Source organism: Gorilla gorilla, chromosome 18, assembly GCF_029281585.2.
Source record: "Gorilla gorilla gorilla isolate KB3781 chromosome 18, NHGRI_mGorGor1-v2.1_pri, whole genome shotgun sequence".
Lineage (NCBI taxonomy): Eukaryota > Metazoa > Chordata > Mammalia > Primates > Hominidae > Gorilla > Gorilla gorilla.
Window position 1 is genome coordinate 86,263,669 of NC_073242.2, and position 13,351 is coordinate 86,277,019.

Consider the following 13,351-nt stretch of genomic DNA (forward strand, 5'->3'; position numbering starts at 1 on the left):
GAGCCAGAAGGAGCACGCGACCAGGCTGCCTGCCTTTGAGACCTCAGTTTCTCCCTGAGGGTGGCCCAGATGATCCCAGAGAGAACTCCTGCCCCAGAGAGTGGCTGAGGGGCTCAGGACACGTTTCCCTTTGGAGATGGCATGAGGTCTTGGCCCTTCAACGTGAGCAGAGTTACTCAGATGAGGAACGGGATCTGGGCAGAAGGCACAGTCTGTGCAAAGGTCTGGGAGGAGGGGGAGCATACTCTGCAGGTGGGGAAACTGAGGCTCAGAGAGGACAGTCACTCTGAGATCCCTTGGACTTTCTCCATGCCCCACCCCCTGCCTCTACCGCCTGCCTCAGCCAGGGCTGCAGGGAACTGAGCCTGAAGTAACTCCCTGACCTCAAGGCTGAGCCAGGCCAGGTTGGGTGAACAGGGCCATTGGCTGTCAGAAGGCAATAGGGAGTCCCAGGACAAAGGCCTGTGGCTGGCAGCCAGTCCCCAGGGGCCCCTCATCAGCTTCTGTGGCCTCCAGGAACTTGTTCTGTTTATGACTTTTCTCAGGCAAACCAGGGCAACCAGTATGGGAGGGGCTGAGCTGCCACTCCTGGTAGCATGGGCACTTGTCCCCAGGCCCCACTGTGTGACCTGGGCACTCCCTGGCCCTCTGGGAACCTCACTCTTTCCAGCTATGAAATGGAGTTGCTGGAGCAGACAACCTCTGGGGCAGATGGACAACCTTCCACAGCCCCCCTGACCACAAGGCTGGGCCCTCCCCAAATAAAGAGGGGGGAAGAGTGGGGATGAAGAGTGGGGGGCCCGAGAAGGCAAAATATTCCTCCGCCCCTATCAGCAGGGGGCTTTCCCACTGTGGTCTCTAAAATCTCCTAAAATCTGGTTTTTCGGGAAGACTTTGGCCCAAGGGAGGCCTGTTTCCCTGGCAACCATTTTCTCTCTCAGCCCCTCCATACAAGCCCCCCTCGTAATCTCTATAGAGGCTCAGGAAGTCTCCATGGCAACAGGGACCTCCAGCCCCCAAACCTGGAGCCCAGACTGGGGACAGGGTGAAGTGGCCCTGGACAGGGACAGGACCCAAGAGGGACACCAGGGGACTGGCTCTGTGCCAGGCGCCTAAAGCAGACAGCAAAGAACAGAAAACCCCATTGCCTGAAACAGGGAGGAGTCCTCCCACCGCCTCCCCTCCTCTGGGCTGCCAGGGAGGCCAGACTGAACCCCACTGCTGGGTCCCTGCCCTCTCCCCCAGGAGTAAGACCAACTCCCACCCCCAGGGGAGGGGAGGGCACTGGGTCTCAGGCCTGTTCGACTGTGTGGCTCTGGTGCCTGGCTTCCCTTTTCTGGGCCTCGGTTTGTTTATTTGTAAAATGGGGACGCTGGATGCAGGAGAGCCTCCCAGTACCCCCGTCGTCATGTCTTGGAGCTGAAGGGTCTGTCTGGGATTGTCTGTGCCCAGACAAAAGCCCTCCTCCTGCAGCTGAGGACCGGGGAGGCGGTCGCTTTGCCCTGGGCACCCCTCCACCCTCCTCACTGAAAATCCCTGGGGGAGGAACGCCTTTGGAGGTTAGCGTGAGCTCTGGGAGCAGCCTGACCTCAGTTCGAGTCCCAGCTCTGCCCACCAGGAAATGTGGGAAAATTCTAGTCCACTCTGTGTCTCAGTTTTGTCATCCATAAGATCTGTGTCTCAGTTTTGTCATCCATAAGATGAGGTGATAACAGCTGCCCTTCCATTGGGGTGTTGTGAGGAAGGAGTAAGGGGATTCCTGCACAGCAGTGAATGTGGATGTGGTGCGTGGTAGGAAGGGGGCTGAGGGGGATTTGGGGCTGTGGGGCTGCAGGGGAGGGAAGAAAGGAGGGGCTGTCCCCCATCTGAGCTCTGCAGCGTCTCCCGAGGCCCTGGGTTCTGCAGGCACTGCAGTCTCACCCACAGCCCTGAACGGGGCCAGTTATGAGTCCTTCTATACCCCGAAGCCATGCGAGCAGCAGCAGCCGGATGTGATGGGTGCAGCAGTGTCCCGGAGTGTCCGGGTCAGTCTCTGATGATCCTCTGGGGCTGGGTGCTGGGCCTGAAGGCAGAGAAGCAGGATGAGTCCCTAGGGAGCCTATGATAGCCCCATCTGATCACCTTGCAGCCCCCTTACACTCCCTGATCTCCAGGTCAGCTCTGAGTGGGCTGTCAGCTCACCCCCGTTTGGCTATCTGGCAAAAGGTGGGCTCCCCTCTAAGCCCCTTTGCTTACTATTAAGGTAGGAAAAGCCTCTGAAGCCCAGAGAAGCGGTGCTCTAGTTGTGGAGCCCACATCCAGCAGTAGCAGTGATGAGGGAGCATCCTGGAACCCTGGCCCACAGGGAAATCCCTGTCCCACCCAGGACTCTTAGAGGACTGATGGGGCATAGGCAGCCCCAGTCCCCAGAAGAGCCCAGGGTGACATGCCAGGGTCTCAGTTTCCTCCACTATGAGGAGAGGGTGGTTGGGCCTCTCTGTGGGTCACACCCAGCAGTGGAGGTGAAAAGCAGATGTGGGGGGTATCAGTGGCCTAGAGGAGGGTAGGGGTGGGGGTTATGAGCCGGCACTCTCAAAGGGAGCCTTGGCCTGGCAGTGGGTGGTGGCCTGGGTCTGGGTTTGGGGGCGGGAGGCTGCAGCTCAGCGTTTTCTCTGCATTTCAGGTCTCCCATGAGTTTGCCATCAACTTCAACCCCACCAACCCCTTCTGCTCAGGTGAGTGTCAGACCCACCTGCAGCTGCCCTGTGTTTGCTACGGGCCTGGCCAACTCCCTGGGTGGAGGGAGGGCAGAGGACAGGTTTTCATTTTTTTCTCCTTTCCCCTCCCCCTTATTGTTGCTCAGAGTGACAGAGGGGGAAGAGCTGCAGTTTGGAGTCAGATAGTCCTGGATTCAAGGCCAGCTGCTGCCCTTCCTAGCTGTGGGACCTTGGAAAGGTCACTGTACCTCTTGGGCCTTTGCCTCCTTACCTGCTCCAGGATAACTATGACAGCTGCTCTTCTCACTTTACTGGGTGGTTCAGTGAGAATTACAGGAAGCCACTGACAGGAAGTCCTGTGTAAACCAGGAGGAGGTGAGGGTGGCACCAGACACACCTGCTTTCACCTCCTTCCCACCCGCCCCCTTGCTGGGAAGGCCAGCCCTGCTCTGGGAGTACTTGGCCGGGGATCAGGGGGAGACAGGGACTGGGAAGTGAGTATGGTGTCTGTGTTCATCCCCACCCCTGGGCCTAAGAGGATTTCTGAGCCTCCTAGGGACAGTTAAGAAACTATTAGAGGCCGGATGCTGTGGCTCATGCCTGTAATCCCAGCACTTCGGGAAGCTGAGGCAAGAGGAGCACTTGAGCCTAGGAGTTCAAGACCAGTCTGGGCAATAGAGGGAGACCCCGTTTCTACACATTAAAAAAATTACCCAGGCATGGTGGCATATGCCTGTGGTCCCAGCTACTCAGGAAGCTGAGGTGGAAGGAAAGAAAGAGAGAGATGGGGAGGGGAAGGGAGGGTCACACCTTTAATCCCAGCACTTTGGAAGGCCGAGGTGGGTAGATCAGAGGTCAGGAGTTCAAGACCAGCCTGGCCAAGATTGTGAAACCCCGTCTGTACTAAAACTACAAAAATTAGCCAGGCGTGGTGGTGCGCACCCGTAATCCCAGCTACTCAGGAAGCTGAGGTGGGAGAATCGCTTGAACCCAGGTGGCAGAGGTTGCAGTGAGCTGAGATCATGTCACTGCACTCCAGCCTGGGTAACAGAGTGAGACTCTGTCTCAAAAAAAAAAAAAAAAAAAAAGAAGAAGGAGAAAAGAGAAAGAAAGGAAAGAGAGAGACAGAGAGAAACGAAAGGAAAGGAAGGGAAGGGGAAGGGAGAAGGAGGGAGGGAGGGAGGAATGAAGGAAAGGAAGGGAGGGAGGAGGGGAGGGAGGGAGGAAGAAAGAAAGAGAAAGAAAGAAAAAGGAAGATGGAAGAAGGAAGGGAGGGATGGAGGAAGGGAGGAAGAAAACTCTGAGTGGAGGAGAGGGGATGCAGGTGGGTATGGAAGAGGGCTGTTTCTATCATCATGAGACCTTTCAGCCTAGGACTTGGCTTCAACATAGCATCTACCTTCCCTGGGGATCCCCAAAGCTGGGCCAGGCTGTCTGATTTGGGGTAGATCTCCAGAGACATTTTGGTCGATCAACTTCATCCCTGGCCAGAGGCCTTCTGGGCAGGGCTACAGGGCAGTGTGCTCATAACAGCAGCTATTTACAGAGCGCCTACTCTGTACAGGCACTGTGCGAATGCCTTGATCCCCCAACCACGAACAGAAGCCATAGCATGTCCAGAATGGACCTCCAGATGGCTTCCCATGGTCTCAAAGCATCACTGCAAGCTTCGCCAAGCCCCTTCTCTGGAAAGGCCTGAGAGACCCCCCTCCTGCCAACTGCCAGAGTGTGGATTATGAGTCCCATTGACAGACAAAGACGTAGCCTCAGAAAGATTAAACTACTTGCCCCAGGTCCCACAGCTAAGAAAGGCAGGATTTAGGCTGGACACAGTGACTCATGCCTGTAATCCCAGCACTTTGGGAGGCCAAAGTGGGCAGATCACCTGAGGTCAGGAGTTTGAGACCAGCCTGGGCAACATAGCGAAACCCTGCCTCTACTAAAAATACAAAAATTAGCCGGGTGTGGTGGCACATGCCTGTAGTCCCAGCTACTCGGGAGGCTGAGGCAGGAGAATTGCTTGAACCTGGGAGGTGGAGGTTGCAGTGAGCCGAGATCCTGTCACTGCACTCCAGCCTGGGTGACAGAGCAAGACTCCTCTCAAAGAAAAGGCAGGATTCAAACTCTACAGGCCTGTCTGACTTCACATTCAGGGCTCTTGGCTTTTTACCATGCTGGCCCTTCCCTCTGGCAGCTTCCAGTCTCACAAGGCCTATGCTAGCCATGGCAGGGACATTTTGGGTAAGCATGAAATACATGCTTCATCAGCAGTGAGATGAGAGTGGGTATGGGGTCAGGGAGACCTGGCTGATCCAGACTCTTCTCCCGAGGCAGGTGTGGATGGTATTGCCCAGGCGTACTCAGCTTGCCTGCCCCACATCCGCTTCTACGGTCCTACCAATTTCTCCCCCATCGTCAACCACGTGGCCCGGTTTGCGGCCCAGGCCACACAGCAGCGGACGGCCACGGTGAGTAGGCAGCTGCAAGCCAGTCATGCCAGGAAACACGCACGTCCTCTGGGCTGGGGAGCAGGATATTCTGCCTTCTCTTTGCTTTAAATCCTAGTGGACACCTCTGGGCCTTGCTTTACCTTCACGTATTGTAAGAGTTGAGTCAAGCTCAACTTGATTGGTCCTGGCTTCCTGGAGCACAGACTGGAGAAAGCAAATCCATTCGTGCTGAGCGGGAAGCAGGGCTGTGATCAACGGGAGATGTCTCCCCAGGGCGAGGTACTGGTTATTCCCACAAGAGTAACAAGATGGAAAACTGGAGGCAGTGATCCCTGAGGCCCTAACGCTGACCCTTCTGAGCCACCTAGTTCCAATCAGAGCTGCCCCTGCCTTACACTGAGGGCTGCTGAACTGTCTGGCCCTGGCCCTACACTCAGCAACAAGCCTAGAGCCTCACTGGCCCGGCTGAGGCTGCCAAAGTAGCTGCGTGGCATCTGGAATATATGGTAAGCAGCCATCCCAGGCATCTGCAACCGTGGTCTCCCTTCCCTTCTCCCGCCCCCAGCTGCAGGCTGGCTCCCAGGCAGGCCCTACTGGCAGGGTCTGATGCCAGTGGTGGGGTCACCAAAGGTCACCTTGCCCACCTCCCCATTTCCACCATGACCTGCCCTTGCCTCTCTCTGCAGTATGAGTTGAGAGGTCTTCTCCCCCTGCCCTAAGGGCAGTTATCTGATGTCCCTTCTGCCTTCTCCTGACCTTGGGGACCTGACTGACCTATGCCCTATGCATAGGACTTCTCAGCCCCTGACTCAGCCCTGCTCCTCACGCTCCAGCGCCGTGACGGGGAATCAGGCACCCAGCCCAGATGCTGGTCTGGGTTGAGGAGACTTGACTCCAATTCCTTTCTGGCCACTAACTCCTGGGAGACCTCGGCCAGCCCCCACCCCTTTCTCATCTTCCACATCCATTGAAAGAAGAGGGTTGCTGAAGTCACTTCTAGAGTGTTCATTTCACTAGACTCTAAAATATCCCAAATTCACCCACTTCCCCATGGCCGCAGGTCTCTCACTGGACCCTGCAGCTGCCTTCACCACTCCTCACACCACCAGTCCACAAGCTACCATTTGTTTCCCCCACTGGAGGGTCAGATCCAGCCGCTGCCCTGGCAAAAACCCTTCGCCATCAGATTGGATCCCCTGAGGCCAGCCTCTGCCTTCCTTACCGACCCGATCACTGACTGCACAGCCCTTTCCTTCTCTTAGGATGATTCTGCCACCTAACCCCCTCTGTGTTCCTCGAGCACTCCCAGGTGTTCCCCCGCAGGTCCTTCCTGGACTCTGCAAGGCCCTCCCTCAGGGCCTCCTCCCCCAAGCAGCCTTCCCTGACCACCTATATGAAGCAGATCTCTTGCCTTCTCTGCCTGCTCCTGGCTGACCCAGATGATGGTCGGCAACGTCTAGTTCACATCGTTCTCTCCGCGCCTGGTCCAGCGCCTGGGCTGTGCAGGCTCATCGTGCTCTGTGAATGGATGAAGTCAGCACTGGCTGAGGGATGTCAGCTGTACAAGCTCAGTCAGAGCCTCCTCCCCCAGGGAAAGGGACCTGGTCCCATGCCTAAGGGGACCATTGGGACCAGCCAGGGGAGGGAGGCACCTGGTCACCAGGGAGGTGGCAGTTGACTTCCGGGAGGTGGTGGGAAAGATAGTGCAACTGCCCAGTGGGTTCACCTTGCCCGCTGCCTAGAAAGAATGATTTATCAAGACAGGGGAATTGCAATGGAAAAAGAGTAATTCACACAGAGCCAGTTGTGCAGGAGACCGGACTTTTATTATTACTCAAATCAGTCTCCCTGAGCATTTGGGGATCAGAGTTTTTAAAGATAATTTGGCGAGTAGAAGCTTGGAAAGTGGGGAGTGCTGATTGGTCAGGCTGGAGATGGAATCATAGGGGGTCGAAGTGAGTTTTTCTTTCTGTCTTCTGTTCCTGGGTGCAATGGCAGAACTGACTGAGCCAGATTACCGGTCTGGGTGGTGTCAGCTGATCCATGGAGTGCAGGGTCTGCAAAATATCTCAAGCACGGATCTTAGGGTTCACAGTAGTGACATCCCCAATTTGGGGAGGTTCAGACTCTTGGAGCCAGAGGCTGCATGACCCCTAAACTGTAATTTCCAATCTGTAGCTGATTTGTTAGTCCTGCAAAGACATACTGGACCCCAGGCAAGAAGAGGGTCTTTTCGGGAATGGGCTGTTATCAGTTTGTTTCAGAGTCAAACCGTGAACTGAATCCCTTCCCAAAGTTAGTTTGGCCTACACCCAGGAATAAACAAGGACAGTTGAAGGGTTAGAAGCAAGATGGAGTCAGTTAGGTCTGATTTCTTTCGCTGTCATAATTTCCTCAGTTATAATTTTGCAAAGGCGGTTTCAATAGGAGCGGGGAGTGGCAGAGCCTGTTCTGATGGTTCAGGAGGCAGCAGAGGATCTGTGGGAAAAATGGGTACCCTGGAGTGGCGGGTGCCAGGGTTTGAATCCTGCCGCTGTCCCTTCCTCACTGTGTGACCTGGGCAAGTCACGTCACCTTAGTTTCCTCATTTGTACAGTGGGAAAACTAATAGGATCAATCAGGAGGAGGTAGTATTAGGATTAAATAAGATCACTCAGCACATGGCACCCAAAAAGACCTGAGGGACGGAGAAGGACAGGCCAGCAAAGTGCTCAGGGAAGAGTGGCCGGGGTAGAGGGAACAGGAAGCACAGGGCGTGGAGGCAGCACCCGGCCAGAAGGAGCTCAGAGTGCCGGAAGGAGCCTCCCGGCCCTGACCCTGGCAACCCGGAGCCTGGGGCATGTTTCTTCTTATGGAATGGAATGTTTCCTGCTCTAAACCCATTTCCTCTTTTTGTTTTTTGAGACAGAGTTTCGCTCTTGTTGCCCAGGCTGGAGTGCAATGGTGCAATCTCAGCTCACTGCAACCTCCGCCTCCCGGGTTCAAGCGATTCTTCTGCCTCAGCATCCCGAGTAGCTGGGATTACAGGTGCCCACCACCACGCCCGGTTAATTTTTTGTATTTTTAGTAGAGATGGGGTTCCACCATGTTGGCCAGGCCTGTCTCGAACCCCTGTCCTCAGGTGAGGCCCGCCTCAGCCTCCCAAAGTGCTGGGATTACAGGTGTGAGCCACTGCGCCCAGACCCATTTCCTCTTATGAAATGGGCGTAGTAAACCCCCAGTGTGCTGTGAGGACCTGGGTGCAGGCTTAATGGGCAGTAACTGGGAAAGGCCTGGGAGGGATATTTTTTTTTTGAGACAAAGTCTCATTCTGTTGCCCAGGCTGAAGTGCAGTGGCACAGTCTCAGCTCACTGCAATCTTCACCTCCTGGGTTCAAGCAATTCTCCTGACTCAACCTCCTGAGTAGCTGGGATTACAAGCACCTGCCACCATGCCGGGCTAATTTTTGTATTTTTAGAAGAGACAGAGTTTCACCATGTTGGCCGCACTGGTCTTGAACTTGTGACCTCAACTGATCCACCCACCTCAGCCTCCCAAAGTGCTGGGATTACAGACCTGAGCCACGGCACCCGGCCGGGATTTTTTTTTTTTTTTTTTTTTTTAATTCCTGGGTTTGCTGGGCTAGAACTGGCTAGAGAGGGCACAGCAAGAGGCAGGCTTCAGCTTGCACTCCCTCCTGTTCGGGTGCTAGGCCATTGTCCCACCCAGTCTTGTCCGCCCTGAGCAGGCTTTCAAAGGGATAGAAAAAGAAAGTCTTGCATGTTTGTTTAAGGGGAAAAATGTGGGGCAGGGAGCGGGCGTGCAGCCCAGTGTTAGCGCCAGGGCCCTTTCACAGCTGCACCTGCAGAGCTGGGGCAGGACTGGGCAGGAACCAGGGTCCTGGGGAGAGGTGGGTCTGTGTCTGCTGGACCTAGGTCTGAGGGGGTTTGGGCCCCAGGAAAGGCCAGGAAGGGCATTTGTGTGTTCTGGGGAGCAGCTGCGGAGAGCTCCCCAGAGGGAAGAAGCAGAAGGACTTGAGGCCCAAGCACCTGGTGCTAGTCCTCTGGACATCCCAGCCACTTTTGCTGCGACTTGGTCCTCCCGGCCTGGGGGAGGCAGCCACCTCCTGGCTCCCTTCTGCTGGAAAAGCTCTGTCACCCACCCAGGCTGTGTGACCTCAGGGGATGTCTGAGCATCTCTAACCTGCAGAAGTGGGGCCAAGGGGCCTCTTATCAGGCCCTCCCACTCTGATGTCCAAGAACAGATAAGGCCATTCTCTACCTCCTGCCTTACCTTATCCCCTTGGCCTCAGGGTACACCAGTGGAGGGGAGGTGGGGCTGCCTGGTGGTTCAGCCTCAAGCTCTGGGAGGTTCAAATCCCAGCTCCCCCACTTCCTGACTTCGTGGGACCCAGAGCAGGTAGCTTAAACTCTGTGAACTTGTTTCCTCATCTGTGCGACGAGGATAATGGAAACAGTCCCTGCCTTCTAGAACTAGATAGGCATAGAAATTGCTCAGCATAGTGCCTGGCACACATAAAGTGCTTCCCTGCTGGCCGAATCTTTTGGGGACACCTTTTGAGCTAGCATTCAGTGATGCCAAGCACAATTAGTCCCAAAGCAAAAGGAAGTCATTTATGAATTATCCCCTGATGCTTTTGTCAGCCGTTTTTTAGTTTGGGGAAGAATATTTGGTGTGGCTTCACCCTCCCCATCCCCAGACATATGTGCACCGATGCACACCCACGTACAGGAAATTGAGAGCAGGTGGTGGAAGCCTCTCTCTAGGCAGGGCTGCACTCTCCCATTCATTCACTCAACACATCTTTACCGACCAACTTCTGTGTAGCACTGGGGAGACCATCATGAGTGAGACAGGGCCTCTGCCCTCCCAGAGCCTGCAGTCTAGTGAGGAGCCCTAGGCCAGGAGCAGGAGGCAGGGGGACTAAGCCTAAGGCGATAGAAGCACGGGCTCACAGAGGTGGCATCCGACCCAGATGGAGGGCTCAGGAAAGGCTTCTTGGGAAAGTGACATGTGAGCTGAAACTTGGAGGATGCTTGAGTTAGCCTCATAAAGGATGTGTGTGCGTGGAGTGTCTCAGGCGGAGGGAACGGCACGTGCCGAGGCCTGGAGGTTTGGTGTGTGGGTGTATCGGAAGGAAGGAATGTGTTGAAAGAGGAGGAGGTGGGGTGAGGTAAGGCTGAAAGGTAGGCCAGCTCCTGCGGGGCCTCGGAAGCCATTGAGGAACCTGGGTTTTCTCTGGAGGGCGGTGGGGAGCCACTGGAAGGTCTTATGCAGGTTTGAGTGAGCCTTGGGGGGACTCCTATCTCAGGCCTTCATCTTTCCCTCTGCCTTGGCCCCTGAGACCTGGGCCTTGCTATTCATGGCCCATTCCTGGCTGGTCACCCAGGTGTCTGGTGTCCCAGTGGAGGGGGAGCTGGGAAGCACCCAGCCAGCTCCCTGGGAATTCCACCCGCTCCCCTCGCAGGGTCCTCAGCTGCCAACTTCCCTGAAATGAGCTAGGGAGTTAAGTGCAGCTTCCCTAGACTCTGCCTGGAACTGTTGTGGTCAAGTCAATTTCTTATAAATCAAATCACACGTTAAATGCATTAGGGGAAGCAGTTGTTTACAGCCCTAGAAACCTGAAGAACCTCGGGGTAAAGGCAAGAGTTGCTTCATCCTTGTTGGGAGTTGGGTTTTTGGATTCAATCTGACAGTGATGGGCTGTTTCTGGAGGTGGGAATGCTGGGGACAGGGTGAACCAGGACCACCTGCAGGGACAACAGAGCCTGCAGAGCCTCTTCCAACCCCTTGCACCCGATTCCACCCTCCGTTCACTCCATCTACAGCCCCTTCCCCTTTGATCTGTCCTGGGGGTAGGGCTGTGTAATAGACGTTTGAGGCTCCTGAACAACTCTGGCTTTGTCCAGGCTGGGCGGGAAGCCGGGGACTTGTCAGCTGCACTTCCACTGCTGAGGTCTGGGCTGCTGACCTCAGGCGCAGCTGGGCACTTGCTGAGGCCAAGCCCCTGTGTGTGGGCATGGTGGCTGGTTGATTGGCACATAGGGGTGCGGGTTAAAGTCCAGTACCAGGGCTCTGGGCCCCACCCTGGGCTGCTATCCTGGATATTCAGGCCCTCAGACACTGGCATGCTGGGTGGGAGGAAAGCTTTTCCCTGCCAGGCCCCTCTGTTGGAGACAATGACAGACCACTGGTGCCAGTGGGTGGTGGAGGAGGACATCATGTAAAGAGCCCCAGCTTCGGAGTCAGCCAGGCTGGGTTCAATCTGGACTGTGCCAGTTCCCGGCTGTGAGGCCTCAACAAGTTACATCACCTCTCTGAGCTCCACTCCTCTAGGATGGGAGTCAGCGTGAGGGTGACAGGCAGGGTCTGTGTAGTGCTGTCACTGTGTGGTATCACCTCCTCTGGCCACTGGTGCCCACAGTCCTGCAGGAACCTGGCCCTGTCTGCCCCCAGGCTCCCCAGGGAGGAGGGCTGCCAGCTAAGAGGTAGGCCCAGGCCTGAGCCCCACACATCTCCTAGGCACGGGGCTGATAGAAACGAGGGAGCCAGGAGGGCCACGTGTGGAGGGAGTGGGCACTGCCTGCCTGAGCTGGAACGGGCTTGGAAACAAATCCCACCCACTGAAAGGTGGGGCCCATTAGACCAGGGCCAAGCATTCTTTTCTTTCTTCATTGCCCGGCCTCTTAGTGTCTTTCTACCTGTCTGCTTAGGTGTCCCAGAAATGTTGCCCTGGACTGTTTCTGATGGTATTGAGGTGGGGTTGGAGGGCCGCCTAAGGGAAGGGGCCCAGGAACAATGGTGGGCTGTCAAGGGTAGGGTCTGGATGGGCTTCTGAGGCCCCTCACAGCCAGGGATGGGGGGGCTGGCAACAGCAGCCCTCCACTGTGGGATTCAGGCCACCATCTCCATGGCAACAGGTATCCCCAGCCAAGAGATTGGTCTCTTAAAGGCACAGTGCTGGAGCTAGACCACTGCTGCCTGGAGCTGGGGGTGAGGGTGGTGGGGTCCGTGTCTCCACACAGCTCACCCTGCTCCTTCCCTCCACAGTTGTACTTGGGGGGCAGACAGGAACAAGGCACCCTGGAAGGCTGAGCTTGTAGCCTCTGCAACCTCCCCAGGGAACAAGTGGCTTTGCTGGATATGAAGGTGGCTAAGGGCTGACCTGGGGTCCAGCTTGGTTCCACCCTCCTTAGCTCCATGACCTTGACTAGTCTAGGCCCCAGTTTCCTCTTCTGGAAGACTAAAGCCCCAAACAGAAAATATGAAGACCACAAGAGCTGATCTGTTGATGTTACGGATGGGGGAAACTGAGCTTCCCCTAAAGGGGTCAGCGGGTACTAAGGACAGAGCTGAGCTGAAAATAAGTTCTTGGCTGGGTGCGGTGGCTCACGTCTGTAATCCCAGCACTTTGGGAAGCCAAGGCGGGTGGATCACCTGAGGTCAGGAGTTTGAGACCAGCCTGGCCATCGTGGTGAAACCCCAACTCTACTGAAAATACAAAAATTAGTTGGGCATGGTGGTGGGTGCCTGTAATCCCAGCTACTTGGGAGGTTGAGGCAGGAGAATCGCTTGAACCCAGGAGGTGGAGGTTGCAGTGAGCCCAGGTTGTGCCAGTGTGGGCAACGGAGCGAGACTCAGTCTAAAAAAAAAAAAAAAAAAAAAAGAGTTCTTGGCCAATTTGGAATCCTGGGCCCTCAACCTCAGATGGTCCAATGAGCCTTCCTGCACTTCCCTCAGGCACACCCCGGCCCCACTTCACAGTTTGTATTTTATATATCTCCCACACTAATTATTCAATTTTAAAAATTTGATTTATAAAGAAACTCTATATCCCAGTGTAAATGAAAAAAAGCAGTATCACTTGCCATAAATAGAGAGTAACAAAAATAAACACAACAAGCTGTACAATGGTATTAAAGCCTAGCTGGAGACTATTGTCTCCTCAAGCTCTGGGCTTCCTGCCTTCCCTTTCCGTTGATAAGGAAGCTTAGCAAATGTTAGAGAGACGTGAAAGACACAGTAGTACCAAACCAAGACTTGCTCCTGGGTGCAGTTCATAGAATTGAAAGGCCACTGCAAACCAGTCCTCTTCCGGGGTGACTTGATGACTTGATGGTGCTCAGTGCTGTGTTTGGGATGTGACTCAAATCCACTTATTTGTCAGCAGAGTCCCACACTCCTGGAAGCCCTGGCCCAGACGA

The 13,351-nt window shown here is 55.3% G+C and overlaps 1 protein-coding gene across 5 annotated transcripts in view; it reads left to right on the top strand.

The window, feature by feature from the left end:
• CPNE2 (copine 2) overlaps positions 1 to 13,351 on the top strand; it is a 55,913-nt gene that overhangs the window by 39,696 nt on the left and 2,866 nt on the right. For all 5 annotated transcript variants that reach the window (XR_008672323.2, XM_063700226.1, XM_063700224.1 and 2 more), the window contains 2 exons: positions 2,663 to 2,714; positions 5,031 to 5,164. Coding sequence is in view for 4 of the 5 variants with exons in the window: in XM_063700226.1 (XP_063556296.1) it covers positions 2,663 to 2,714; positions 5,031 to 5,164 (186 nt within the window). In the remaining variant the exon portion in view is untranslated. The remainder of the gene's footprint in view (positions 1 to 2,662; positions 2,715 to 5,030; positions 5,165 to 13,351) is intronic.